Raw genomic sequence first — 27773 nt, 5'->3', positions numbered from 1 at the left:
AAGGTCACTTTATGAATTTGCTAGTAGATAAATTAATTGTGTGCTAAGAAGGCCTACGTAAGAAAGTCTCTTTGCACAAAAATGAATTTATTCGCTCTACTGCCCACTAAAATAGATATTCTGACAGTATCTCCAGGTGTGTTGCTAAATCCAGCTATCTTAAAGAAATCTTTAAAAATTCCTACAAAACTAGGATTCCTTATTCAACACTGAATTTTAATCTGTATAACAGATAAAATATAGTTATCCTGTATGCATACCTATTGTACACATAATGACTTGGATTCTAAGGCAAGTTAACTTAAGAAAGTTCACGGGAAGAAAGTTTCCCATACCCTCATTCCCTCTGCAGCCACTTGTGCCTAAAAAAACTTGTTCAGACAACTGGGGGTGTGAGCTCCTCCTGAGCAACATGGGATGGGATCCAGAGAGCTATCTAACACCGTTCTATATAAACACAAACACCCTTTCTAGACAAGTTTTTCAAGGGTTGCAGGTGGATGCAGGAGACAGGAGTTCTAGAATCATAGACTGCGGGGAAGGGACATAGAACTTTCTTTCCATGCTCTTCCTTAAATTAACCTATTTTAAAACCCAAGCAACTAACTCGTTTTAAAGATGGCAAATGATACACTTCTCAAATACATAATTGTACATTTCCTTAACATGGATATTCATCTAGTTATGCTTACCACAATCATTTCAGATGGCTCTAGAACAATGCATTCACAGCCACGTCTGAAGCTTCCTGCAGAACGTTTGCCAAAACTGAAAGAGGACAGAAAATACTTTGAGCAAAACCAAGTCTATAAAGCTACAATTTTAAAATTTAATGCTACGCACATGACAAAACCACATTTTCAATCACGTTTCGTCTTCTTCTGAGGCAATATCAGGGGTGGGAGTGTATTGACAATACAAATTAGACTTAAAGGCTGCTTAAAATTTATGGGATTCTTCATTTTGTATTTTTGGCACACATGTTTCATAGTAGAAATTTGTCCCATTACTTTCTCCAATACTATACTGTTGAATACTAAGGCACATGGATCCAAATGTAAAATGTAAGACATTAGGACCACTCTTAAAATAGAAAAACTCAAAACGTTTATTCTCACCTCTGCACAAATTTTGCTTGTACTGATAAAATGCAAGTCACTTGTAAAAATCTGTTAAACCACTAAGAACCTGTCTTTATATAGCTGAAATGTCAATAATTAGAAACTGCTATACTTGCCCAGCATCACAATGCCGTTATGCTAGCATTATGAGGACTATATTACACAGCAATCACTGTAGTAGAAAGGCAGGTTCTGGTTACTGGAGGAAAATGTTCGTAATCTTTGCCACTCCCTTTTCCTCTCAACCTGAATCCATCTGTGCCTCACAATATATGTGGAATTTCAGGTCTTTCAGCTCCAGAGCAGGAGTTCTCAAACCTTGTAGCCCCAGGGCCCACTTCAGATGGCTGAAAATTACTGAGGTCAGCCAGAGACAAAATGGTGGTGCAGGAGCAGAAGCAGTTACAAAATAGTGGACAAGTTTGACAATCAACTGGCAATAATGGACAACACTTTCTACTAATATGTCATCCATCTTTGGAAATGTGTAAATTCTTCACCACTGTGTTTTCCTTGTGGTGAGCAGTTCCATCGATTAACTTTCCTCAAGCTAAGCACAGAAATTTGCTATGGAGGTATCCTGGCTGAGTGTCCCCATTTTAGGCAGAATTTGCTGATCTGATGAAGGTGGCTTTTTCTTTTTTCTTTTTCCCTTCCTACCCCCACATGCCTCCCATCTCCTGTAATTTCTTCTCCTATTCACCTTTTACATTCAACTTGAACCTTAAACTCCTCCAACTGCTAATAGTGTCTTTCATCCCTCCTCTCTGTTTTTTTATATTCACTTCTTCCTCCTACAACACCTTTCCTTCTTTATCCCTTTCATTTCCATCCCCCGTTTGTTGTACTTTTTTTTTTTATTAACATTCATGGCGAATATTAACATTTTAGCTTCCTTCCTAATTTTCTTCAACACTTCCTGTGGTGGTTTCTCCTCAGAGGAAGATAACTTCCTTTTCCTTTTCTTTCTTCCTTGAACTCTTCTCCCTGCCACCATTGCTCCAGCTTGCACTGGAATCGGCTGAAGGCTATGTCATAACTTGGGGGCAGGGAAGGCAAATGAAGAGGCACTGGGCAGGCTATGGCACTGAAGCCCACTTGAACATTGCCTAAAGCCCACTGGTGCATCCTGGCCCACTGTCTGAGAAACACTGCTCCGCAACCACACTTCTTTGCTCATGGCATTCACCTTCCCACTTTCCATCCTTCAGTCAGCAACTTTAATTGATTAAATCAATTAGTTATTGCACTCATACTACGAAGGCTGAATTTTGATTATCAACAAGAGCCTCTAGGTCAGGGTTACCCAAATGCCAGAGTACAAAGTTGTCAAACCTGAATTTTTAGGAATGTAAATGAAATAAAGTCAAGAAATGTCAATATATAATCAAGATTTATTAATCATCAAACAACATTACTAAGAATCATCTTATTAAATACAGAGAGCCCGCACTGGCAAGGAAGGTGCACTCTGTATAAGTCAATTCCCTTTATTTATGAGGCTCGCAATTCCTAATTAATTTTTGCACTATAACTTGTGAACTTCTTTTCCACCCTAGGCCCTTTTCAAAGCATGCTTTTGACTCCATGCTCTTTATTCTCCCCATGCGGTCCCACTGGTCAAATGGGGTCACTCTTCACAGCACAAATGAAAAGCAGCACTGTCATGCAAGAGACCACCTTGAGATTGGTCACGTAAGCCAAATCATCATCACCACCATCATTTTATTATTTATACACCACCCATCTGACTGGTGTAGTAAAATTGTATCACACAGAGGGAAGGGAATAAACAGTCTTGGTATAGTAATTCTGTTGTCGTCCCGGTACTAGGATTGCCCGGGGTGTCTGTGTGTTCCTGCTCCCATGGAAAAGCATTAATTGATCCCTTGTAACAGTTCTACCTTTACCTTAATCCTACAAGCCCATGAAACTTATTTGATTCCAAATTTGAATAGGTCAGCTGTCTTGAGGTGGAAGTGCAGGCTCCTTAAACAAACCGTGCTTTGTGGTGGGAACTGAATGATATTTCACCACCTTAAGTGATTACACCTGAAAATTATATGTCAGCTAAATTACGCAGCAGTTTATACGGATATTCGCTGCTCAAATTAATCTGCAGGGACTCCAACATTTATTTTTGTGTTTAGACTGAGAGTATGCTGAGTTATACAGACGGATAGAAGTATCATAATTTTTCTTTGGGACTATGATTCAAAGGCTGACTAGGAATGCCATGGGGAACAGACAGCAGCAAGAATGCTATGTCATGAGACAGGATGACCTAATTCTGCATCACCCCATCCCCCGTCCTGGGTAGACAGTCAGACTTAACCCATGGCACCAATTAGGAATTAAGGAATGCTGGGAAGAAATGCAAGAGTAGAACCTCTCCCACTCTCAGAAATCTCCCTCTCCCATAGGACCATATTCCTAAAATGACCACATTCCTTCTTGTTATCTCTTAGCACCTTTAGATACTATTGACCATTGTATTCTCAAGAGGTTCTGTGAGTTAGGAATCAGAGCCATGACATCATGGTGGTTTTGCTCCAAGCTGCAGGGATGTTTCCAGAGAATGACACAGGGAATTCCAAACTCTGCAGCATTCCATTTATTTAAGGGCTTTATGCACTGCTTCTCAGTATATGTCTCAAAGACATTTTCAAAAAACATGTACAATACACAAAACTGATATCATAGATTAAAAGATCAAGAAACAGAACCATTAAAACAACTTTAATAATACAAACAACCTGGCATCTGAAACTTAGCAAGGACAGCGCTGCCTGATTTCTAATGGAGGAAGTTCCATAGAGTTGGACACACTACACTTAAAGCACAACTTCTGGTTGTCATGAAACATCCTTTTGGTCCATGGGGGAGGGAGTGTCATTAATAGTGCCTCCATCCAGTTATGCTGTGGCATCCTGCAAGATTTAATCTTGTCCCACATGCTATTTAACATCAGTATGAAGCTGCCAAGAGCAGTCATCCAGAGATCTGGGGCTCATTGCCACCAATATGCAGATGATACCCAGGTCTATTTCTCCATACCATTTGAACCAGATGAAGCTGTTTTATGCTAAACCACTCCCTGGTGGCAGGGGTTGAATGAGGTCCAATAACGTAGGCTGAAACCTGGCACGATAGGTTGATATATGGTTCTTGTATACAGGAATTAAATGAATGGTGTGCTCTTGATGATCTCTCTCTCTCTCTCTCTCTCTCTCTCTCTCACACACACACACACACACACACACACACACACACAGTAGCAAGGGGTGCCTATTTCCAGCTCTGGCTGATACACCACTTACATCTGTTTCTGGACTGGGATGGACTTGCCTTGGTGGCTCATGTTAAGAGCACTGTAATGTAATCTCTGTGGGGCTACCCATGAAGTCAATCCAGAAACTATAGCAAGAGCAGAACTCAACCTCCAGAGGGCTGACTGATGCACCTGTTGCGATGATGCAATGGCACTTTTTCACTCTGGCACCGTTGGACTGGCCCTCACTTAAATATAGTGCAACCACCTCACAGTACACCAGTTACACAAATTTCTACAAATTACCTCAGATTATCTAGTGGGGGAATTGTGTGAGGGAAAACTTCATAATTTGGAGTCTCAGGCAGGATTTGATCAAACAAACAAGAAAGATTTTATTAAACAAAGGAAGTTTATGACACAAAGTGGGTAAAACAAAGGATACTTCAGGTTATAATGTTATTTCAGGTAACCGTTCACCTAATAATATTGATACTAAATCTAACTGATGTTATGGATTTCTAATCAAGCACAACTTCTTTTAAACTTCAGTTGCTTGTGTTCAGTTACTTCGCTTCAGGTAGATGTTACAGGTTTGTTATTTTTTTTTAGACTAAAGGGTAAATGCTCAGCTTATTTCCAGTTCTTTCACTTCAGTTCTTTCTCAGTTGAACAGCTGTTGCCGCTTAATACTTTGGTTCTTAAACAAGGTGGTACTTCCAGTCAGTTACACGCCCCTTTGACAGCCCTATTCCTGAGCTATTCCAAGTAACAGGCCCAAGGGATCACCACACCCCTCTTAGCTGGTTTGGGAGTCTTCTCTTTTTGTAGCAGAATCTCTCCCCTCCTGACTGGAATAAGACCTAAGTAGACTGTATCTTTCCAGATTCTACTTCTCCTGGCTCGGCCTCAGCCTCCCAGTTAATTCCTGGCCTATTACTCTCACAGGACACCACACACTGTCCTTCACACTAAGCTCAGAGACTCCTTTCTGTAGCCTTTGATATATTCCTCAGATGTTTCTACCCAGAACCAACTCTCTCTCCTCTCACTCCCTATCTCCCAACCTGAAACCTGTCTCTCCAAATCCTCTCCTTTTCAACTCCCTCTCCTGGAACCCCGGCCAATCAAAAGCTGCCATTCGTTAACCATTTACTGGCAGGGGAAAAGGAAAAGAAAACACTTGGTGACCCAACCTGCCCAGCAAAACAAACTTTTCCGTCACACCTGTGCATATTACATATGTTTTGCAGGATCTGCGTTGGCCACCGCTTTGTTAGTAAGCTCAATTCAAGGTGTTAATATTGACATAATAAAGCCCTGAACACCTTTTCCCTGTATAAACCGGGGGGGGGGGGAGAGGGGAAGGCTTTCACTGATACAAGGCTTCTATGAAGTGGCACCCTTACTGTGGAACGCCCTCTCTCTAGATGCAAAGATGACTCTTACACTTTGGGGCTTCTAACATCCAGTTGAGAATTATTTGTTAGCACAGGCCTCTGTTGGAAATTGAATGTTCAAGGTCCTGTTACTACTGTAACAAAGAACTGGTTTGAGGATCATAGAAAGTGTACTCTTTCACTGTTAGTTTTAACACTTTGATAATGCTTTTTTATTTGTGTGTGTTGTGTTCTGATTTATATAACATTTTGTAAGCCATTCTGGGATCTACTTTTGATGAAAGAAGTTTGAAAGCTCAATGAATGAGTAGAGAAATAACAACAATAATGGAGCAACATTGTTGCCTTCATTTTTTTACTCTTTTTTGGGGGTGGGGGGTGCTGTCATGAACTGCTCGTGTACTTAAAAAGTTTACCATTACAACACTACTGAAAGTTGCACATGCTTTCATAGTACTATATCTTGGCATATCTTCTCCTATTACACTATCTCAGTCTGGCACAGATAACACAACAACCTAGACTAAAGCAGACTCAAAACAAAGCTTACCTCACCTTTTCCAGAACAGATCCATACAGTACAGCCATTTGGCATTGAAGTAAGCCCTCTTAAAAATATGCTTACAATGGACAGAATCAAAGCATTCCTAACTGGCTGGAAAAATGGAAGTCGCTTCACTTGTATAGTTAATTTTATTATAATATTCACTTAAGAAGAAAATGCTCCATATGGTTCTATAAAAAGTAAATGGTTTCCAAGGGAACAAACATACTTGCTCTACTAATTGTTCTGAATATAAAATATGCTCTCAAGCTACACTGTTCCCAAAACCTAATTTAAAGGCATGGCTGAAAGCATGTTCTCTCTTACCTCTTAAGACTGAAATCATATACACACCTACTAGGGAATAAACCCAATTTGAACACCGGGGGGGGGGTCCTACTTCACAGTAGACGTGCATCGGATTGCACTGAAAGTTCATTCACTACCTTTAAGTGGTCTGGTTCACCTAATGTGGCCAGACTTAACATGCCATCATGCCAGGTCAGGATATGAAGCTTTTTAAAAAACAAAAAATGACCCTAGAAGTTATATTTATTTACAAAGAAAACTGCTTGATAAAACAGAATTAATTATATGGCCACAGTTGTGTTCCAATGTTAAGAACAAGTCAGCTACATTTCAATCTGCCATTTATTTTTGTTCCTGTGGCTGATGGCTGACACAAATAAAGTTTCATTCATTCTGCCATTATAATGAGAAATCAGAGAAGGGTGGGATCTATGGCTTATAGTTCAGTTGACTGATTTGAAACTTGACAGTGTTGGGGAAGGTATGCAGGGCTGTCTTAAGCATATGCGGCACCGGGGTGCAAAGATCTGCCCAGCACACACACACACACCGGTTGCCCAGTCCCAGGAGCGCAGGAAGGTGGAGCCGGCCGGCCGCGTCAGCATCTCGCTGGCTCAGTTGCCACCTGCAGCAAAAGAGCCCGCCGCAGCGCTCCGACCGATGGGCAGGCTCTTCCCCAGACTCAACTCTCAGGCCCCGGACTCTCGGCCTGGCTCCCCTGAGAGTCCGGCACCTAGGTGCCCTGCACCCCTAGCACCTATAGGTAAGACAGCCTTGAAGGTATGTTTAAGGATGGTCCATCTCAAAGTTGGGAAATAATTGATGAGAAATGATTTATTCTGAATGAGTTAAAAGTTTATAAGGGACTCTGGCAAGTTGACAGGTGTTCTGTGTTTTCCTTCCATAGGCTTTGCTGGGGTGCTTTTCTCTGCAGAAAGATGTATCCAATTATACAATGGGTTTTGGAAAACTGGTTGTTCTTCTGTTGCACAGAACTGATGTGTCTGTCCCAGTGAACAAACAAATCTGTGAGTAGGGTCCATACCGTTGCCACCTACAGCCATCCAGTACCAAGGTACTTGAGAAGCTGAAACTAACCACAGGGTAGGATACTACACCATATTAATAATGTGTGTTTGGGGTGTGGCCCTTAACAGACATAATTTCCTGGCATTTTGAAGCCTGAGTTAACATGGGAACTCTTCAACACAGTGTGTTAAACCCAAAGGTGTTTTTTTTAATGTTGCTGCTGTTTTTTCATTTTACAAATCATGTCAGAAAAGCATAATCCTCTCTTCTGTCTGTTCAGCAGAACAATGGCCTGCATAGAAACCAGGTTTTACTACTGTATTTGTTTAGGAGTCAGAACTACATCATGAAAAATTATTATAGCAATTGTAAAAAGGATGCCAAAACATCAGCTGCACTCTAAATACAGAAAGAGAATCAAGCATTTCTGATTCAAGTATAGAAAATGTTTGCTGGCAATACTTTTTATCTGCATATTTGAAACAAGACAGAAAGCTACTACTGTATAGAAAACTGCTTTTGTTGTCTCCAAGCCATGCAAACCCTTAACAATATTTTTTAAAACACTCATTATTTAGAAGCACCAAAAAGAGTAGGGGAGTAACAAAATATGCTGAGAACATGCACACACATGAGCAAATTGGAGACAAAAAGACAATCTGTGCAATTTTCCTGTTAATTAAAAATACCATGACATCAACAGGCCAGAGGAACTTTCTCCATCCAAGTGTTCTATTCACAAACATCCACATTGTCAGATATGCTATAATACACACTGGCAAGTAATTCAAAATTTTCAACAAAAAAGTTACAGTATTCATTATTACTCCCTTGCCCTTGCTGGGCCTCTACATTCCTAGTTTTCATGTCCAACTTCACTTCAGTGGAATGTTATTCATCATGAGAATAAATGCTGCAAATGTTGCGCCAATACCAAAAAAATAAATAAATCCTGGTGAATCCAAGGTTTATTTAGCATATTCAAAATGCATTAACCACCTTCTGTGGTTTTAACTCCCAGGTCCTAGTTTGAAATTCTAACCACTATATCACACTGGCTTCCTAAAGTACTTCTGCTATGGGGCAGCTATATAAATTAAAAAGGTAAATAAATATGGGGAAAGCAAAATGTCACTTAGAAAAGGATCTAAAATATTTTCCTTGAAGCTTGAATTTGTTTAATTCTGGATTGTTTTATTTGATGGTTTGATGTGATGTATATTGCTTTGAATTTTTTTCTTTAAAATATAAAGCAGCATAGAAATGAAAGGAATAATATTAATAATAACAATTAATTCCATTGCAGCAGCAACAACAAAAATGACACCTAGACAATCTGTTGCAGCGACCATAATCTAGATGTAAGGTGTCATTTGGTGATTAGCTTATATATCTGAATTTCTAACACTGATAATGAGTCAAATGTGACCCTGAGCCCAAAATTCATTATTGCCCCACCCACCAGTTCTGTAGGGGCAGAGTTGGTATGCTTCCAATCTATGCATTAAATAACATATAATATTTTATGCCATAAGACTGTTAACCATAAACGCCACACCATGGACAATACATATGGATCAAATAGAAGGATCTTAAGCCAAAATACAAGGCAAGGATTTACTTCACGGGTGAAGGGAAACCAAATTACAAAAACTATAACAGGAGCTGCAGGGCAGAGGAGATGTTAATACTTTCAGACACCTGTGTGAGCTTCTACATCTCTGGTGAAAAAAGAATGTTCATGAAAGAGTAAGCATTTCTATCTCATCTAGAACCACCAGAATTATGAACTCACTTGTTTAAAACATCTTTGAGACAAACTAATGTACTACTCTGACAGTCTAATCATAAGGAAAGGTTTGCTGCAACAGCCCTCAGTGTCATCATTGTTTAAGCACCAGGCTACATTTCTATTAGGTTAAACCACAGAGCCTAGGACTTGCTGATCAGAAGGTCGATGGTTCAAATCTCCACGACGGGGTGAGCTACCGTTGCTCGGTCCCTGCTCCTGCCAACCTAGCAGTCCGAAAGCACGTCAAAGTGCAAGCAGGAAGGTAAACGGCGTTTCCGTGCGCTGCTCTGGTTCGCCAGAAGCGGCTTAGTCATGCTGGCCACATGACCTGGAAGCTGTCTGTGGACAAACGCCGGCTCCCTCAGCCAATAAAGCGAGATGAGCGCCGCAACCCCAGAGTCGGTCACAACTGGACCTAATGGTCAGGGGTCCCTTTATCTTTTTACAATTCTATTGTTCATTCCAACTGCAGATTCACATCACCTTTAAACAAACAAACAAACATTGGTTTTTGTCTCATACTGCTGGATTTTTTAAAATGAAGTTCCATTATTAAACCCGAACTGATTGTTTGCAATCTTATGCACAGTTGTCTGGCACTAAGGCCAACTGAATATTGTGGTACTTACTTCTGAGCGCACAAGCATATGAATGTGCTGCCCTTTGCTTTCCCTGTTGGAAACGATTCAACAGTAGTTCTTTGAAGGCAGCAAAGTATTTCAAAAACTTCATAAATGTGTCTCAACAGAATACAAATTGCTATTCGGATCAGCTAGGATATGGCATAATGATTGGGCATAAGCCTCCAGATGTGAAAACCAGGGCTTGAGGGGCTCTCTCATCACAAGACAAAAAGGCTCAAGGAGGAAAATAGCCTGAAACAAACTATCAATAGCTACTAAAAAATAAGGCTAAGCAATATATTATTTCATAGATTCTCCAGTCCTCAGAGTGCTTCAGCTTAAGTGCTATTCATTTCAATGGTACTTGCAGAAGCACAGTTCATTTGGGGCTCAGGTGTGCTGTATATCAAAACAAGGAGACTCAAGAGCAAACAACTGCTGCAATGTCTTATTTATAGGGACTCAGTTACTGAAAAGCGTCTTGAGCATTTGGAAGGGGCAGATCTACTACAATTGACTTGTGTTTTCCAAAAGGATCCTTTTTATTTCATTGAAAGGGAAATAGAAAGTAACTGCAAAGAATCTTTTGAAGTCTCCATGAAAAGCAGTTTGCATGCTGTTTTAGCAGTCTACTGCAGATGTTAAAGAACAGTCAGGATTCCCTTGGGCAGAGGATAGACCTTGAACCCACTTGTTCCTTTTAGGGTTTAATTTTAAACACTAAGAGATTTATTATTATTTTCATTTGGCTTTGGATAGAGTCTAAGCCCTGTCTTTGTTCTTTTGCTATTTTATTGTTTTATTATGATTCCATGCAAAATATTGTAGCTGTATACAACATGTAGCAAAATCTTTTGAAAACTTAACAGTTAAAAAATGAAAACATTTGAGCTTCCCTTCTTTCAATGTTTGTGTCTGATGATGTAGAGAAATAAGAAATACTTTATTTTCCTTTACTGATCAAAAACCTACTAAAATCCCTCTTGTAAAGCATCTCTTGTCTAAGCAATTTGTCACCTGTTGTTTTAAGCATCTATTTTCTTCTTGCCACCCAACTAATGTTAATTTCCATTAATCATGTCATATCTAAAATTTAGATTGCATTTGTTCTGGCAAATGCCTATTAACCTTTTAGGTGCTCCAGAGATAATAAATTGAGTTCACTGTCAATCAGTATGAGTGATGTTTTAAGCAATGCCAGTGAAAAAGTTCCACTGTATATTTCACTGTATATTTCAATATTTTCAAATATTTGTAGGACAGTATTAAAGCAGGTCCTATTACAAGATACAATATACTGTATAGTATTTTATCTGAATTCTTACCACTTACCTTAAACATAAATGCTAAATTTTATCATTTTTTGTTAAAACATAAAAAATAAATGTTTGAATTAATGCTTTGAGCTGAATTATCATTTGCTAGAATTTCACCTAAAGTCATGAAAAAGAGCAGATCATAAGGCCTGAATACAATACAAAACATACTTCTCTACACCTATCAGCAACTTCTAGCATGTCAGACATACATATGCCTATTTGAACCACATTACTTTCAATGGGGTGCACCTTTCTACACACATTCCATTCTTATCCCAATGTAAGATGTTGATTAACACTAAGTGCATATCCAAATATGCAAACAAAGTGTGGATTCGAATTTGTGCCCTTTTGATCTAGGGGTCTCAGTAGACAACAAGCTTAACATGAGTCAACAGTGTGATGCAGCAGCAAAAAGGCTTAAGCTATTTGAAGCTGCATCAACAGAAGTATTGTGTCCCAGTCAAGGGAAGTCATAGCATCACTCTATTCTGCCTTCGTCAGACCGCAATTGGAGTAACGTGCCAGCTTTTGAGTGCCCCTATTTAAGAAAGTTATTGACGAGCTGAAACGTGTGCAGAGGAGGGATGATCAAGGCTCTGGAAACCAAGCCCAATGACAAACGGTTGAGGGAGTTACGCATGTTTAGCCTGAATAATAGGAGACTGAGAGGAGATATGAGAGCTATCTTCAAATATATAAAGGGCGGTCACACAGAAGATGGAGCAAGCTTGTTTTCTCCTGTTCCAGAGGCTAGGACCTGAACCAATGGATTCAAGTTAAAAGAAAGGAGATTCTGACTTAACACCAGGAAGAGCTTTCTGACAGTAAGAGCTGTTCAACAGTGGAACAAGACGCCCTTGAGAGGTGGTAGACTCTCCTCCCTTGGAGGTTTTTAAGCAGCGGTTGGATGGCCATCTGTCATGTATGATCTAGTTGGGATTCCTGCATTGCAGGGCACTGAACTAGATGACCCTTGGAATCGCTTCCAACTCTACAATTATATGATTGTATGATCAAGCCGATACCGGGGCTAACAGAAAAGAAGGGAATGTGATTGTGCTGACTGACACACCCCATACCATCTTTCATCCTGTTCCAAAGGGTTCCTCAACTGTCTGAACAAGTTTTGGGGGACACTGCAGGGCTGCAGGGAAAAATTAGCATAACATCGCATCCCTTCTTCATCCATTAGATCAAGAGCCTTTTGTGAGCACAAGAACACATAAGGGATGTAATATATCTAAAATTCTATGTAGTGCAAACCAGTAACTTTTGCATTCAGATGCACATCTAATTTATACTGTTGACTTCCAACATATGAACACAAGCTTGTGTGCATGTACGCCTACTGGGAGCTAAGCAGTGCTATTGTGCAACTTCTGTTCATTTTAAGGAGTTCACCTGGAAAGCAGCTCAAATCTTTTGAAATGAATGAAGATTAAGCTGTAACTAACTGATCACACTTTCTGGTAGTTAATTCAGGAATTTATAAAATGGTCAGTGACTACTGTTATCAGTAACTACCACTTTTTACTAAACACAGTTCTGCAACTGCTTGATATGATACACACGCTATCCATTTGGTTACTACTGCTTTTTAAATCATGATAGAATGCATGCAGTTTCTTGTGGTTTTAATCCACATCTGTGTATTACCTTGCTGACAGCCTCAGGCAAAATGGCATAAAATTGATTTAAATGCTATGAGACACCCAAAGCGAAGGCACAGGGAAAGAAATCAAGAGAGACCTTTTCAAGGTTGACTTAAATCTGTATCAACCTGCTACTTGGCAATATTTTTGTCAGATTTTTCCTCTGTATCCCAGAATGCAAGATGAATACAGAAATCTTTTTCACACTGCAGCAATCATTAAGTTAGCATACTGGCTCAAATTTCATGTGGTAGCTACACACACCAACTTGAAAATGTACATTTTATTTCACGGAATTAAAGGCAATTTACATTAACAATAGGTCTGTAAACTAGTTCTAGTGAATTAGGTCCTCTTTGCTCTTTCAAGAACTGGAAATACAGCTTCCCTAAACCCTGTTATGTTGGCAGTGCTCTTCCTCATACACAATGCAGCACCTTGGCTGGAGAAGACAAGGGTCACAAGAACAAGTAGATGCCTTCCCACCCCCTTTGCTCAGCCACAAGTACTGATAAACTATTCTTTCTTGTCCTAGATAACATACATATGTGCAGGGGATCATGGCTTGTATAGTGCAGGCATGTGAAGAAAGTCTTCCCCCCTCTACGTCCCACATTGTCACCACCTCTCTGATATTATCCACAACTGACAATCGCTTTTGCCCCATTTCTAAAGTCTTTTTCTAACTTTTCAACATACACATTCCAAGAAAAATGGGGAAGGGGGGAACCAGCATCATGCTTTTACATTCAATGAACAGTACCACTTTACATTAACCATGAATGGGGCAAACACCGTGTGGCAAGAGGCGAGTGTGCACTCTCTTCAAAGCGTATGAACATAGGCTCAAATTACTTTTGAAAAGTGATTAGAGATCTAATTCAAAGTGTGTTGATGAAAGGACTCAAACCTGGAAACTACGTTAAGCCCCTCAACACTCTTTGATGCAATTAATTAATATTTCTTTCAATATTAGATGAGAACTATTTATCTTTAGTTATGTGAACTATAAAACAAATTCTAGTCATACCTGCTCCTTGGAAGAAACATTGATTCTTTGATAAATACTGAACCAGACAGAAGAATATACCAACAGGTCCCAATATCATCGGGGCTGTAAATAAAAACAAGAAAATGTTAGGAAGTGCAATTTGGGCAACAGAAGCAAACAGAACATTATCAATATAAATCTACATGTGAGTTGCCCATGACAGACTGCTTTTTAAGTGGTGAATTTTCTAAAACTGATTCTTCCTGAACATGTAGTGGTTACATATATATTGTTGTATCCAACTCAGTCATACTCAGGATGGACTCACAAAAACCAATAGACAAAATGGATTAACTTAACCAATGGGTTAACTTGCATGTATTCATTTCAATGAATGTACTCTTCAGCAAGATTTAGTCTGATACAGTCCAATACTTTTATATATCAAAACAACTTTAATAGTACTTTGAATGCATTTGATAACAGCAACTGGCTTGTTAGAACTGTACAGCAGCCTAAGGCTGCAATTCTGTACACACGTATGTGGGAGTAAGTCCCACGGAATTCACTTGTTTATTCAAGAGTAAGTCTCAAACATAGGATTAAGCTGTAATGATTCACTCCTACAGAACAACCACACAAACACATTTTAATGTCTTCATTTTTTTTCTTTCACTATTTAAAGTCCCTTTTCTCTTCTCCACCACCCCCAAACTAAATGCTGCTACTTTGTGCAAAATGTTCTGAGTTATTTCCTGACAAAGTCAAGATTAGAAAGCTGCTTAATTTTGGAGGTCAGAACCAGCTAAGTATTTAGCTGCTGGTGGAGAAAACTGTTTGATCTTATTTCTTCTTGCGATATTAAAACACGTTTCCCGAGAGACAGGAAGATCCTTCTGTTGCAGAGCATTATCTCTCAAATTTTAAGCATACAATTTGGAACAATTTGGAAACCAGACTAGCTTCTAATGAATGCTAGGATTATGTTAAAATACTATTTTCTGCTAAATTTTACATTGAAGTCATTGGCCTTGGCACAACTTTTGTTTTGCCTTTGAAATTATGCCCATATTAAATTGGACACCTGTTTCCATAACTTTCATAACCACCACAGCCACCAAAGGGCAGCAAATATGTTTAAGGACCTGAGTTATTCAATAATTCTGTAAGCTTTAAACCCAAGTATAATTACAAGTCACAAATAGTTAGTATGAACGAAAAGGGACCAGCCCATTGATTGATTGATTGACTGATTGATTGATTGATTGATTGATGTGACAGCATGGTTATTAAAGTTCAGAACTAGTGGGCTAATTCCAGTTGAACGCATCACATCCAATTTCTTTTTATAAAAAGTAAAGCTTCTTTAAAATGGCCACTGTGAGGTCTACTAGTTGGTGTCTGAAAATTCTTCCTAAGAGGGAAATCATTCACAAAAAAATGTTTGTTAAAAAAGCTATAAATCCAAGATTGTGGAAGTTTGTGCATGTTATTCATTCATTGCCTGTTTCACAGCAGCTGCACATTGGGTCAACATCATCAAGCCATTTGCTATGACCACAAGGTCTCTTTCCTGGTCCATTCACTGTGATATTACATCCTGTCCACCATCAAGAAACCTTGCCACTAACATCCAATAATAACCCCCCAAAAACTGGCCACAGGATTGGCATATACCCTTTAGAAGAAATGAAGCCTGGTCTAGAAGCTACAACACTATTTAATCATTATATAGCCAAAATCAATGACTGGATTTTTGTATACACTGGTCCTAGTGGTTAAAGCTGACTGGAAGCTCTCTGTGGAAAATATGTTCCCAATAAGCAATTCTGATTTACTGCAGTGCAGACCTGGCTAGATCCCAAGACAACCTGGCCAACTGTCTAGCTATCAGAAGGTATAATATACCTCAGGGGGAGGAAGGGGGAGTGAAAAATCAACAGACTAGTCTGGCTGCAGCTACTCTTTGCATTATTAAATATCCTATTGGATGACTTTCACAAAGACAGTGGAAGCACAGTGCAAATGAACGTCCATAGCTTGAAGAGGCCTTAGCACACTGTTTGAAATTGGTATGCCGAACTCAAGGCTTCAAGAACAGACTTTACTTAAAATAATATTCTAACATCTTTTCTTTGCCCTTGGAAACAAACATTAAGGACCAGGTAATACTCTGAAATCAATGTTTATCATTTAACACAGGCTATGGTTTACACATCGGCAGCCCAAATTGAAACACTAACTTTTTCTCCCCCACCAACATTCACAGACTCCTCTGCAAAACAATCGTGCTCCTCTGAAAATCAAGCCTTTGTGTAATCATAAACCCTATGGTCCATGGTTAACCCTAAAGTAAAAGCTGCTTCTATATCTTATTGCAGCAATAAAGAGCACCAATTGCTTTAGCTAAATGTCTAAAAGGCATTCTAAATTCTGTGGCTGCAGCCTCAAGTTGTCTCCCATACTGTATTTGGGTATACAAATTAAGCAGAAGAAGCATTGTCATTTCACTGCCTAACCTTGTTTTTTGTCTTCATTTTAAGCTCCTCCTCCCCCTTTAAATCGATCCTACCCAGATTCCTTCTCTATTTCTGAACACTCCCATCTCATTTCTCTTTGTTCTCTCTTTAAATCTTAAAGCCTCACATCCTTTATTCTGTTTCTAACCATTTTCTTCCTACTTCTTTTGGAATGCACTTCCCCTAGATATTCATCTCAGTCTCTGTCTTGCTTCCATTTTCTTAAGAAAACATATTTTCAGAATCACCTCTTTTTTCAAGTTTACCCTGATTAATGTTGTTCTTATCATTCTCGTTCCCTGCCTTACTGGCATTTTGTTTTGTTTTTTACTATCTCCTTCCTCCCTCCCTTTTTTCTTGGATTGCCAGTTTGAGAGCAGAGGCAATCTTTACCCACCACCACCCTCTACAGCATTTACTATTGTTAAACACTTAACAAACCAATTGTCATAATTATTAACCCAGACTGCTCCACCCCTTCAATTTTTTAAAAAACCTCTTACTGGTTTGATTATAAGTTCTGCAGAGACCACTTGAAGTGCTCTTCTCCATATGGGTTTGCTCAAGAATATAGCTTCTCTTGAAAGACATTTCTATGGATCCCTGTGCCATCTGCTAGGTCCTTTGCAGTTGTGCCACCAAGAAGCAACCACCCAGGAGAGTACTGTATTGCTAGTACAGTGGTACCTCGGGTTAAGTACTTAATTCGTTCTAGAGGTCCATTCTTAACCTGAAACTGTTCTTAACCTGAAGCACCACTTTAGCTAATAGGGCGTCCTGCTGCTGCCACGCCACCGGAGCACAATTTCTGTTCTCATCCTGAAGCAAAGTTCTTAACCCATGGTACTATTTCTGGGTTAGTGGAATCTGTAACTTGAAGCATAGGTAATCCGAGGCACTGTATGCTTTTAGCCTTCTTGTGTACACTATTTTAATAACTGCTATTTTATTGTCATTACTCTATCCGTAAGCTGGCTAGGTCATATTTAATATAGAAAGTTAAGACAATAGTGTAAGAAAAAAATGTCTTGAGGCTGATATCTGCAAGCAATAGCATTAAATTTCAACGTAAGTTCCACTAACACAAGGAACTACTGAGTTGACACTTGGGAAAGTTATTCAACGGGGTGGGGAAAGGGGAGGTGGGGGAGTGGGAATTGTACTCAGAGGAAGTGCATCCTCTGAGTCCATTTATTTACATCCCACCCAATAAATCCTTTATTCTGCAAAAAAAAGCAAAACAAAACAAAACCTAAAACTAAAACTTCTGGGGGGAACAAGAATTTAACTCTGCTTCCTCCAAAACATTTTCCCTCTTCCTACAGTCTTTATCCCAGAAATGGAACACACCCACTTGCAGTTAATAACTCCCTGTAGGCAGGTTAACTGACCTCAGTGGATGCATATCTCCCCATGCCTTCTCCCAGGGATCCTTTTCCCTCTTTTGCGCTGCTGCTAAAACAGGTTAAGGATGGGTAAGGAGGCTTTGCATGTGGAGCATCTTGCACCCAATATAGGCTTGAAACTCTCTCTTCTTCCTGTTCCCAGGATTTCTGGAAGCATGAGGGCAACCCCAGTGTAACTCCTAATGTTTTCTGCCACAGCAACCCAGTGGATACACTTTCTAACCCTATTGGGTGACAGAAAGTGGCACATCAAATTTGTGTGGCATTTCCCCATACTGTGCCTGTGAGAAGATACCATAGCTTCTATTTAAACTTCCAAAAGAAAAGACTTCTAGCGCATTCCTATGTGGGTTTAACATAGCATTCACTCTATTAAATGTGCACAAGAATGGAGCCATAGCTTCTCAGTATTGATAAAATGTTTTGCCCAGAGGAGGATACACACACGCACAAACACACACACGCACACAGAAAAATAGGCCACTCAATAATTTATGGGTTGATCATAGTAGGAGCTAGTTTTGAAGAGAGAGCCTCAGGACTTACTAAAGGGCAGGGAAGAAAAACAAACAATCATGCTCAAAATCACAAGACAATATTATATTGACCTGCCAGTATATCTATAGAGTGTGACCCACAAACCAATTCAACTGGATCGTAAGATTATGCAACAGGATGAAGCCAGAATTGTGATCTAGATGTCACCCCATGCTATGAATCAGTTTGCACCTTCATGAAATCCCTAAATTTGTTCTATGTCTATAACAAACAGGTCAGTCATGCAAGTGCCAAATGGAAAATGGGTGGATAAACATGCCATAAAATTCTGTTTTCTACTTGTCCTATATGTAAACTGCTAGAAAGAAAATTCAAATTTAAAGCAAGAGCATTGGAAGGAGCTTTAGATCTCAAATAACTGATCTCAGAAAGTATCAAAATGCTACTGAACAACAAGTGCTATTGGTCCATAATATTTAAAACTATTTCGACTAACCATACCTGTTAAAAATGTAGTCAAGTTGCATATACACATCTTTCTTCTCAATACTTACAAAGGAGTATGGACATTACATAAGCACAGTATTAGGACAAGTACACTGTGGAATGTCGCTAGGTAGAAAGACTCCCTTAAATTCATCTCTGATGCAACATAATCTAGTTCATTGTATTTTATGCCAGCACTAGTAAATGACATCCCCCTGCCCACTACCTCCCACCTACCTGCCCCCCCCCCACAGTGATACAATTGGAAGTGGCAAACTGCTGTGCAAAGATCAGATAAAAGTTTCCATATACAGTGGTGCCTCGCAAGACGAAATTAATTCGTTCCGCGAGTTTTTTTCGTCTTGCGAAGCACGGTGTCGGGAAAGCTTTCGAAAAGCTTCAAAAATCACCAAAGTCTTTAAAAACCTCAAAAAAGGCTACCACACCGTGTTCTATGAGTTGCTCCTCGAAGTCAAGTTGCAACTGTATTAACTGTATTAAGAAAAAGGAAACAAACTTGCAAGACGTTTCCGTCTTGCGAAGCAAGCCCATAGGGAAAATCGTCTTGCGAAGCAGCTCAAAAAACAAAAAACCCTTTCGTCTAGCGAGTTTTTTGTCTTGCGAGGCATTCGTCTTGCGAGGTACCACTGTAAGCAATGTAGTATGAAAGAAAGATAACCACTCACTAGTACAAAACTTCATTTGCTTCGTGCCTCTCGTATCTCACTGTTTCACACATCATTCTGTGAAAAAAGAAACAAAAAGCATTTATAAGTAAGAGCGCTTTTATTAGCTGCTATTTTATATTACAGTTAGGCCAGTTCCCTTAAAGCCACACATGCTGAGGATAAGTGGCTGTCACTAATATATGGCTGCAATGTAGCAGTTTTCTCACAGTGGGTTTTCAAACACTTATCAAAATAGACGTGCAAAAAGCGAAGGTTGCGGACCATGATCTGCTATATTTGATTTCAGGGAAGTGAAATCTTAAGTCCTCACAAAGAATGTTCTTTGTTGTTGTAGACATCATGAGGAAAATAATGTCAAGATCACCATCCCTTAAGTGACAGTGATTCTATTCCATTCCATGTGTCACTTTCCATGTTATTTGTTAACTCTGCCTGAAGATACATTTATTTAAATTTGCTCTCATTCCAGAAAGCAAAGCATGTGGCATATTTATGTTTTTAAATATATACATACACAAATTTCTCAAAATGCTGAATGCAGGGAGTATAGGATATAAACTTATTTTTAAAAATTAGATAATGATATTGCTCTGTTACAAGCACCTTAAGTCTTACATGTTTATGCAAACCTGGTCCTGGGGGGCAGGAATAAAGAGATAAAACAGATTTACTTAATTAAGTCTTATTCATTTTATTGAAGTGAATGGTTCCTCTTAAGTCTGGGGGTGGAGGGGGTCTTCTACTGCATAGAAATACCTTTCATGTTACATGTAAGCTACAAATCATGTTAGCACAGAAAAGTTAATACATTTACCCAGTATCCCAGGGCAGGAATGGAATTCTTACTCAAAAGATTTATCAGAAAATGAACAAGCAGACTCCTGTACTTTTGGGATTTACAACAGAAATGGAGGATTCCCTATTGTCACTTCTGTCAGCGACTGTGCTTCTAATAACTGATTTTATGCCACTAGACTTTCTTTGCCACCATGAGTTGCAACTCACATAAGTGTGCTATTTAAAAATCTAATATACTAATGTCAGTAGCTACCTTCCCTCCAGGTAACTTTCAAAGCTCATCCCTTGCCAGAATCAGCTACAGAAGGAGTCTGCTGGGAGTCTGTATCTCTGTGTGTTTTCACCTGGCAGCTGCCAAGCTTATTGGGGCTGTCTGTTCTCTTTCCCTCCAGATAACTTTAAAAGCTCAAGCTTTGTCAGAGGTGTGAGCCTTTTGGCACAAGTCAAAGGGACCTGTGCCCCTGCAATGAGGGAGAGAGAGCCCAGTGCAGTCTTCCAAACTAGCTGTGAAAAGAAGTTACCCTTAATATTGTATATGGAGAAAAGACATCATAGAGAATCTGGATATTCTATGAAAACTGTTGCCCCACCCCTCCATAGAAGTGATCAAATTCTTAAGGGTGAAAAAGTAGCTGAGGCTCAAAACTATGAAAGATTTTGCTGCCTGGGGGTGTGCTGCTGCACTGGGTTAAAAAATTACCCTTCTCAGAGATAAGGTCAACTAGCACTGGTGCTCATAAGCCCATTTTTTGATGCAGTATTTTGAATCTCTATGTGATTGTATTGAATTGTGTTAATTGATGGATTTGATTGTTTTTCTATGTTATTTATATGCTATTGTGTTTTTGATATTATAGTGGTTGTAATGTATGCTAATTTTAAATCCTATTGTTATTATTGCGGACTGCTTTGAGTTCAACATTGCTGTTGGAAAAGCAGGATACAAATATTAAATTTTGACCTAGCTCAGGGCACCATGGTACCTGCCCCTGTCACCAGCAGGCAGCAATGTAATTTCAACCTGCGTTAACAAATAATAATATGATGCTGGAACATGTTTTGACATACAGCAATGCAAGAGCAATTTTTTTAAAAAAAGGAAAGCAAGGCAGAGAATGCCACTGTTGCACACTCTTTCCAACCTAATTTTCCAAGTTGTTTGTAATAGTAACAGGTACCATGACAGAGATGGGAAACACACAGATTTGTTGCTCAGTATTATAATAGTGAAATGCTTTAATGATAGCAGTAAAATGTGTCTGTTCATAAAGTTGACATCTGAGATTTTCACATGTATTTAACAAAGTTTATCTAATGATACTCCTGGAATGTGAATTAACAGATTCTATTCCCACCAGTTCCATCCTCTACAGAATGGCTTAATTGCTAACTTGAAACACTTTACCTATAACCTACATTCAGCCAAACTACTTTCATTAAAAATTTCATTTCAGAAGAGCTGAATTCTCATGATACGTTTATTCCAATTAAATTTAAGACTCTGATTGTGCATTCACAAAAGAAAAGATGTGTGATGAAGAATGAAGGAACTGTTACCAACTTCCATCTGGCTGTAGATTTCTGATATTTTCTTAACTTTCTGACAGAACTTGTCACAGCCAAGTGTAGGCATGTATAGTTCCCAAAGTCATACTTAGTATTTCAGAACACTAATTAGCAGGTTTCAGTTGTCCTTGAGTTCCACAATACAACACTGTGAGCGATTTGAAGCAATTGCATTCACACATACTCTTGCTTTTTCTCTTTATTCTAACACAGCTTGCTCAGAGAGCCAATGTGTGAACCCACATTTGTCCATATGATTAGGAGACAACACTTAGCTAGCTCTAGATGGGGCAGCACTCTCACTGGAGGAGCAGATTCGCAGCTTGGGGGTTTTCCTGGTTACCGGTACATTTTAATCTCAGGTAGCTTCAGTGGCACAAAGTACCTTTTACCAGCTATAGATAGCTCACCAGCCACAGGCTATCCTGGATAGGGATAGTCTGGCCTCAGCTATCTTTGCTCCGTTAACCTCCCAATTTGGTTACTGCAATGTGCTGTAAGTTGGGTTGCCTATAAGATGGTTTTGAAGCCCAAATTGTTTCAGAATACAAGAGCAAGAATTTTAACTGGCACAGCTCTTTCAGATCATATCTCACCCCTTTTAAAAGAGTGTCACTCGCTGGCTAATCATTTTCAAGTCCAATGCAAACTACTAATGTTTACATCTAAAATGCTAGGCTGCTTGGAACCCAAATGTCTTAAGAAGCACCTGATCCCAATAGTGGGTCCAATGGTTAAGAAGGCAGTTCCTGCACATGCTGTAGAGGGAACTGAGGGGCAGATGGGGCTTGCCCACCTGGGAAAGAAGCCCATCTAGGAGCAGGAAAACTCTGATCTTAAACCTCTCCTGCTTTGCAGGGTATCTTTGGAAGAAGAAAATACCTTACACAAATTCGGAGTGGATTCCCCAAGACAGTTGGATGGTGCCTTGTGCAACTTCTGCTGCCAAGCTGGTACCAAATGTATTGCTTTGATTTCCTTAGCACCACATCAGTGAGTCTTGTCATCTGGGCAGCCCAGGACCTCCATACACACTGCCCAGGCTTGCACCCCAGGGAGGTCACTTCATTGATGTTAACACAGCGGTTTGAGACAGATGCATGACAACCTGATCTCATATCAACCCACTTTGGTTATAAAACTATCGGCCAATGCCCTTCTCCAAGTGACACCCTGTCAGAAGTAAAAATCATTAGCTATTTTTACTGTAACTTCCTTTTCTTACATATTGAATTTCATATTAAAAGTGTGTCATAAGCTGTTTTGAGTTAAGTTATAAAGAAAATGGGATCTAACAACTTCAAATAAACCGATTTTTAAAAAATCATTAAATGGCATTCTTAGAAGACACCCAAATAAACTTCATGGCCATCACTTTTCATTGCTCTGCAAACTTCACTAATCAACAGTATGTAAAACTGTGTCAGTATAGGAGTTCTATTTGGTTCTCCATTCTCTCTCTCTCTCTCTCTCTCTCTCTCTCTCTGTGTGTGTGTGTGTGTGTGTTCATGAGACCAGTGGCTGTATATTTAGGTATTCCTTATCTAAAGTTTTTAGTTTTGCTTTAAGTTTCAGTTAATCCACACTGAGAGGAAGTGTATTACTTAACTCCCAAAACAGAATCTTTTCTGTTAAAAAGCAGCACCTTGTGTTAAAAAGAGGATAAAGCACTTTCATTAAACAACTTACCGGAGCTGGTGTTCTCGTAGATTAGACAAAGCTTCCATTCCGTGTAAATAGGAATACACAATCTCCAGATCCTACAAACAGAGAAAACCATCATTACAATTTTGAGATCAATGCAAATCACTTTAAATACTTACTACAGTATTAAAGTATGCAGAGGGGAGCTATATTTTATATACATAAACACAAACAGCCTCCTAAAACAAATGAGTGCTAATCTATTGGACCATTGGGAGAATTGCTTATTTTTACAAGACTGGGATTTTCTTGAAGGCATCTTTCTTCTCTAAATAGAAGAACATAAACTGGACATAATTTAAATGCCATTTCAAGAAGATCTCTAATGAAATGATTTCATTGCCTATACATCATTTTTAAAAATTTCTACGCTAGATTTTCTAAAACAGGAATGGCATTACTAAGCGTTGTGAATATCAATACACTTTGGAAAAGTGGTCCCAATTATAAGTTAGAGTAGGATATCAAAGGACTATGTGGAAAACCGCTGGAACACTGTCATACTCTAAGTAACAGTAACTAGGTAACGGAAACAGTGGGTGTCTCTGCATGCACCATGAAGAAAAATGAATCTCTCAAATGTAAGAATAATAGACTGTGATCATAAAATACAGCTGCTTCATTTATATTTTCACTAATCTATGTATCTTGAAGGGGGGAAATACTATAGAGAAACTTAGGAAATTTTTTGATCACCAGCAATATAAAGGATTATTCTGTTTAAAATTCTGTTGGGAGCTGCCCAGAGTGTCTGGGGAAACCCAGCCAGATGGACAGGGTATAAATAATAAATTTATTATTATTATTAATTATTATTATTATTATTATTATTATTATTATTATTATTATTATTATTATTATTCCATAGCAATGAATAATGCAAAAGGAGCTGGGTGAAGAGAAGTCTGTGCATGCCACTCTAATGGTCAATTGTGTCATCTGGCAACAATAAAACCAGACCCCAACACACACACACACCTGTATCTTTATTTTACGTTAAGAAATTTATATTACACTTGATTCTTTAATTTAAAAAACCTCAAAGCAATTTTTAAAAAGAATAAAGTAGTAAAAATCTGTTTAAAAACAGTTTAAAATGTTAATTAAACATTCTATATATCTGTCTAAACAAACATCTTTTTAGGAGGAACCAAAAAGCAAAAGGAAGTATGCCTGATGTCAATAAGCAGGGAGTTCCCAAATTATGGTTGCTGCCAGACTGATTTCTTACACAGGAAAGAGTGTGCAGGCTTTCCTTAATTAACCAGGAGGGCAAGAGGAAAGTAATCTACATCCTACGTCTGTTTTAAATAAATACAGAGCTAGAGATGAAAAAGAAAAGTACACTCACAGACACACAGATCTTATGAAAACAGATCGAAACTGTGCAAACATTTTTCAAGCTGCTGCATAATCTGAGCTCCTGTCATCTGTTGTTAGGCAATCTATTCCACAAACAGTTGCTTTGAAGGTAGTGTGAAATCCTGTAAAGTTCTTCCACAAAGCACTAAGAAGGAGCTTCTATTAGGAAGCAGCACCCCCCAACCGCCCCTGCCATTCACAGATAATGGAAAAATAAGTATTTTGTGAACTTCTGGGTGGGGGGTATCAACCACCTCAAACTCTTCTTCAATCAGGAGGAAACACTCAGAATAATTTTGGAGCGGGATGAAGTACAGTCATGCCTCATGTTACGTTTGCTTCATGTTACGTTCTTTCAGGTTACGTCCCGCAGCGACCCGGAAGTACCAGAAAGGGTTACTTCCGGGTTTCGCTGCTCGCACATGCGCAGAAGCACAAAATGATGTCACGCACATGCGCAGAAGTGCCGAATCGCAACCCGCACGTGTGCAGCCGCACTGCTGCGGGTTGCACGCTTTTCATGTTGCAAACGAGCCTCTGGAATGGATCCCGTTTGCAACCAGAGGTACCACCATACAAAGAGATGTTTTAGTTTTGCTTCTGCTACCTGTTTTATTTAATAAAATTAATACAGTGGTACCTCCAGTTATGAACTTAATTCATTTCGGAGGTCCATTCTTAACCCGAAACCGTTCTTAACATGAGGCATGTTTTCACTAATGGGGCCTCCCACTGCCGCCGCTGCCACCGCACGACTTCTGCTCGCATCCCGGGACAAAGTTCACAACCAGGAGCATCTACTTCCGGGTTAGCGGAGCTCATTACCCGAAGCTTTCGTAAGGAGGATGGTACGAAACCCAAGGTTCCACTGTATGCCACCTGGCTGTACATGGTTTTATTTGTGATGGTTATAAATTTTATGAGTTTATTTTGATTTAATTTTTTTACTGCTAATTGCAGTTTTAATGTTTGTTGAAGGTGAGGTCAGCATGGTGCCCTCCACATATTGCTAGACTACAATGCCATCACCCTTGACCAGGGGTCAGCAAACTTTTTCAGTAGGCGGCCGGTCCACTGTGCCTCAGACCTTGTGGGGTGCCGGACTATACTGGGGGGGGATGATACAAGAGCACCACAAGCCCCAGATAAGCAATCTGTGTCTTGTGAGCGGCAGGGGCTGGCGGCAGCAGTGTTGGTGGAGGGACGATGAGTGACGCGCAAAAGGGCTCCAGAGAGGGGCTGCGTAAAATGGCAGCCACTCGAGCACTGCTGCTGCTAGTACCAACAAAGCCCAGACCCCTCCTCCTCTAGGCAGGGCAGGGAGAAGACGGGAAGAGGGAGGGAGGAGGCGCTGGCGCCGCCCTGTGAAGGAGAGGGAGGGAAAGGGACAGAACGTGTGCGCTGGCGATTCCCGGACCGTCTGCAGGCCAGACCCAGATGGCAATTGGGCCTGATCCGGCCCGTGGGCCTTAGTTTGCCAGCCCATGCCCTTGACCTTAAAGACTGGAACTGATGGGAGTTGTAGTTCAGCAATACCTGGAAGGCACCAAGTTGGCTAACCTCTGGTTTATCATATACTGCCTTGGAACCTTTGAATGAAAGGCAGACTACAAATACCTCCAGAAGGAAGGAAGGAAGGAAGGAAGGAAGGAAGGAAGGAAGGAAGGAAGGAAGGAAAATTCAGATCACAGCCACACTAACCCTAGTGCAGGACTGTATGTACCTCTGTACTGTGTGCTTTTAACTATGTCTACAGATGAGGACAACTACAGGCAGAAGCAGGAATATGCTTTTCTACTGGGCTGGAGACTTATAACAGGGAAGAAAGTAATTCCATTCCAGCTTGCAGATAGGAAATGTTCATGTGATAAAATTTGCAGAGGCAAAACACCACTGAATCATGCAATGCACTGAAATAAATGACACAGCCAGCTACTAGACTTTGATAGACACATTCATTGCAAAAAAGGAAGTAACTGCTCTGTGTATGTATCAATAATGCAGTTAATATCTATTACCTATTGGCTGCACTTATATAGTACTGCACTTATATAGTACTGAGAGTCACCACAGAAAGTTTAGATCAAAATTGCTAAGACTCATCAATTATATTTGTGCTACTTGGCCATGTACATGAAATCTTAAAATCTAAGTCCTCTTGGAAGGTACTATGAATCAACCCAATGAAATATTTTACTTTACAGAGAAAAGCAGATGAAGGTTCTATCACTGCTTGTGTATATCTTCCCTGGGAAACTTTCTAATGTACTATTTCTTGGAAGAATACTACTATATGACCTCTTCTTTTCTACATATAGCAGATTTATGGTGCATAAAGAAACAGGACAATTAATTCTAATTGTCCTGAGATGCAAAAGGAGAATAAAGACTGATTATTACAATGTAAAACAGAAGGAAGTAAAAATGACTTGGATTTTCATAATAGATTTTAACAGAGGTGGGGCTGTATGGTCCTCCTGATGTTGTTAGACTTCAGCTCCCAATTTCCCTGACCATTGGCAATATTGGCTGCAGTCTATAGAAGTTGGGAGTCCTTATTCTTATTTTATAGTATTAATAAACTAATTCTTGCCAGATTTTTGTTTTGTTTTGTTTTTACATTTTTAAAAAGGAAAACAAAAATTATTTTAGTATCATCATTATATTCCTTATGCACACAGATGCTCACTA

The 27773-nt window shown here is 39.5% G+C and overlaps 1 protein-coding gene across 9 annotated transcripts in view; it reads right to left on the bottom strand.

The window, feature by feature from the left end:
• RAPGEF2 (Rap guanine nucleotide exchange factor 2) overlaps positions 1–27773 on the bottom strand; it is a 153699-nt gene that overhangs the window by 79019 nt on the left and 46907 nt on the right. For all 9 annotated transcript variants that reach the window (XR_014529989.1, XR_014529990.1, XR_014529991.1 and 6 more), the window contains exons 2-5: positions 23706–23776; positions 19650–19706; positions 14094–14177; positions 693–768 (exon numbers count right to left, since the gene is read on the bottom strand). Coding sequence is in view for 6 of the 9 variants with exons in the window: in XM_083520201.1 (XP_083376327.1) it covers positions 693–768; positions 14094–14177; positions 19650–19706; positions 23706–23776 (288 nt within the window). In the remaining 3 variants the exon portion in view is untranslated. The remainder of the gene's footprint in view (positions 1–692; positions 769–14093; positions 14178–19649; positions 19707–23705; positions 23777–27773) is intronic.

This window comes from Podarcis liolepis (genome assembly GCF_965112155.1).
Source record: "Podarcis liolepis genome assembly, chromosome: 9".
Taxonomy (NCBI): Eukaryota; Metazoa; Chordata; class Lepidosauria; order Squamata; family Lacertidae; genus Podarcis; species Podarcis liolepis.
The sequence above is the reverse complement of the archived record's forward strand: the minus strand, read 5'-3'. Positions and strand labels throughout refer to the sequence as shown.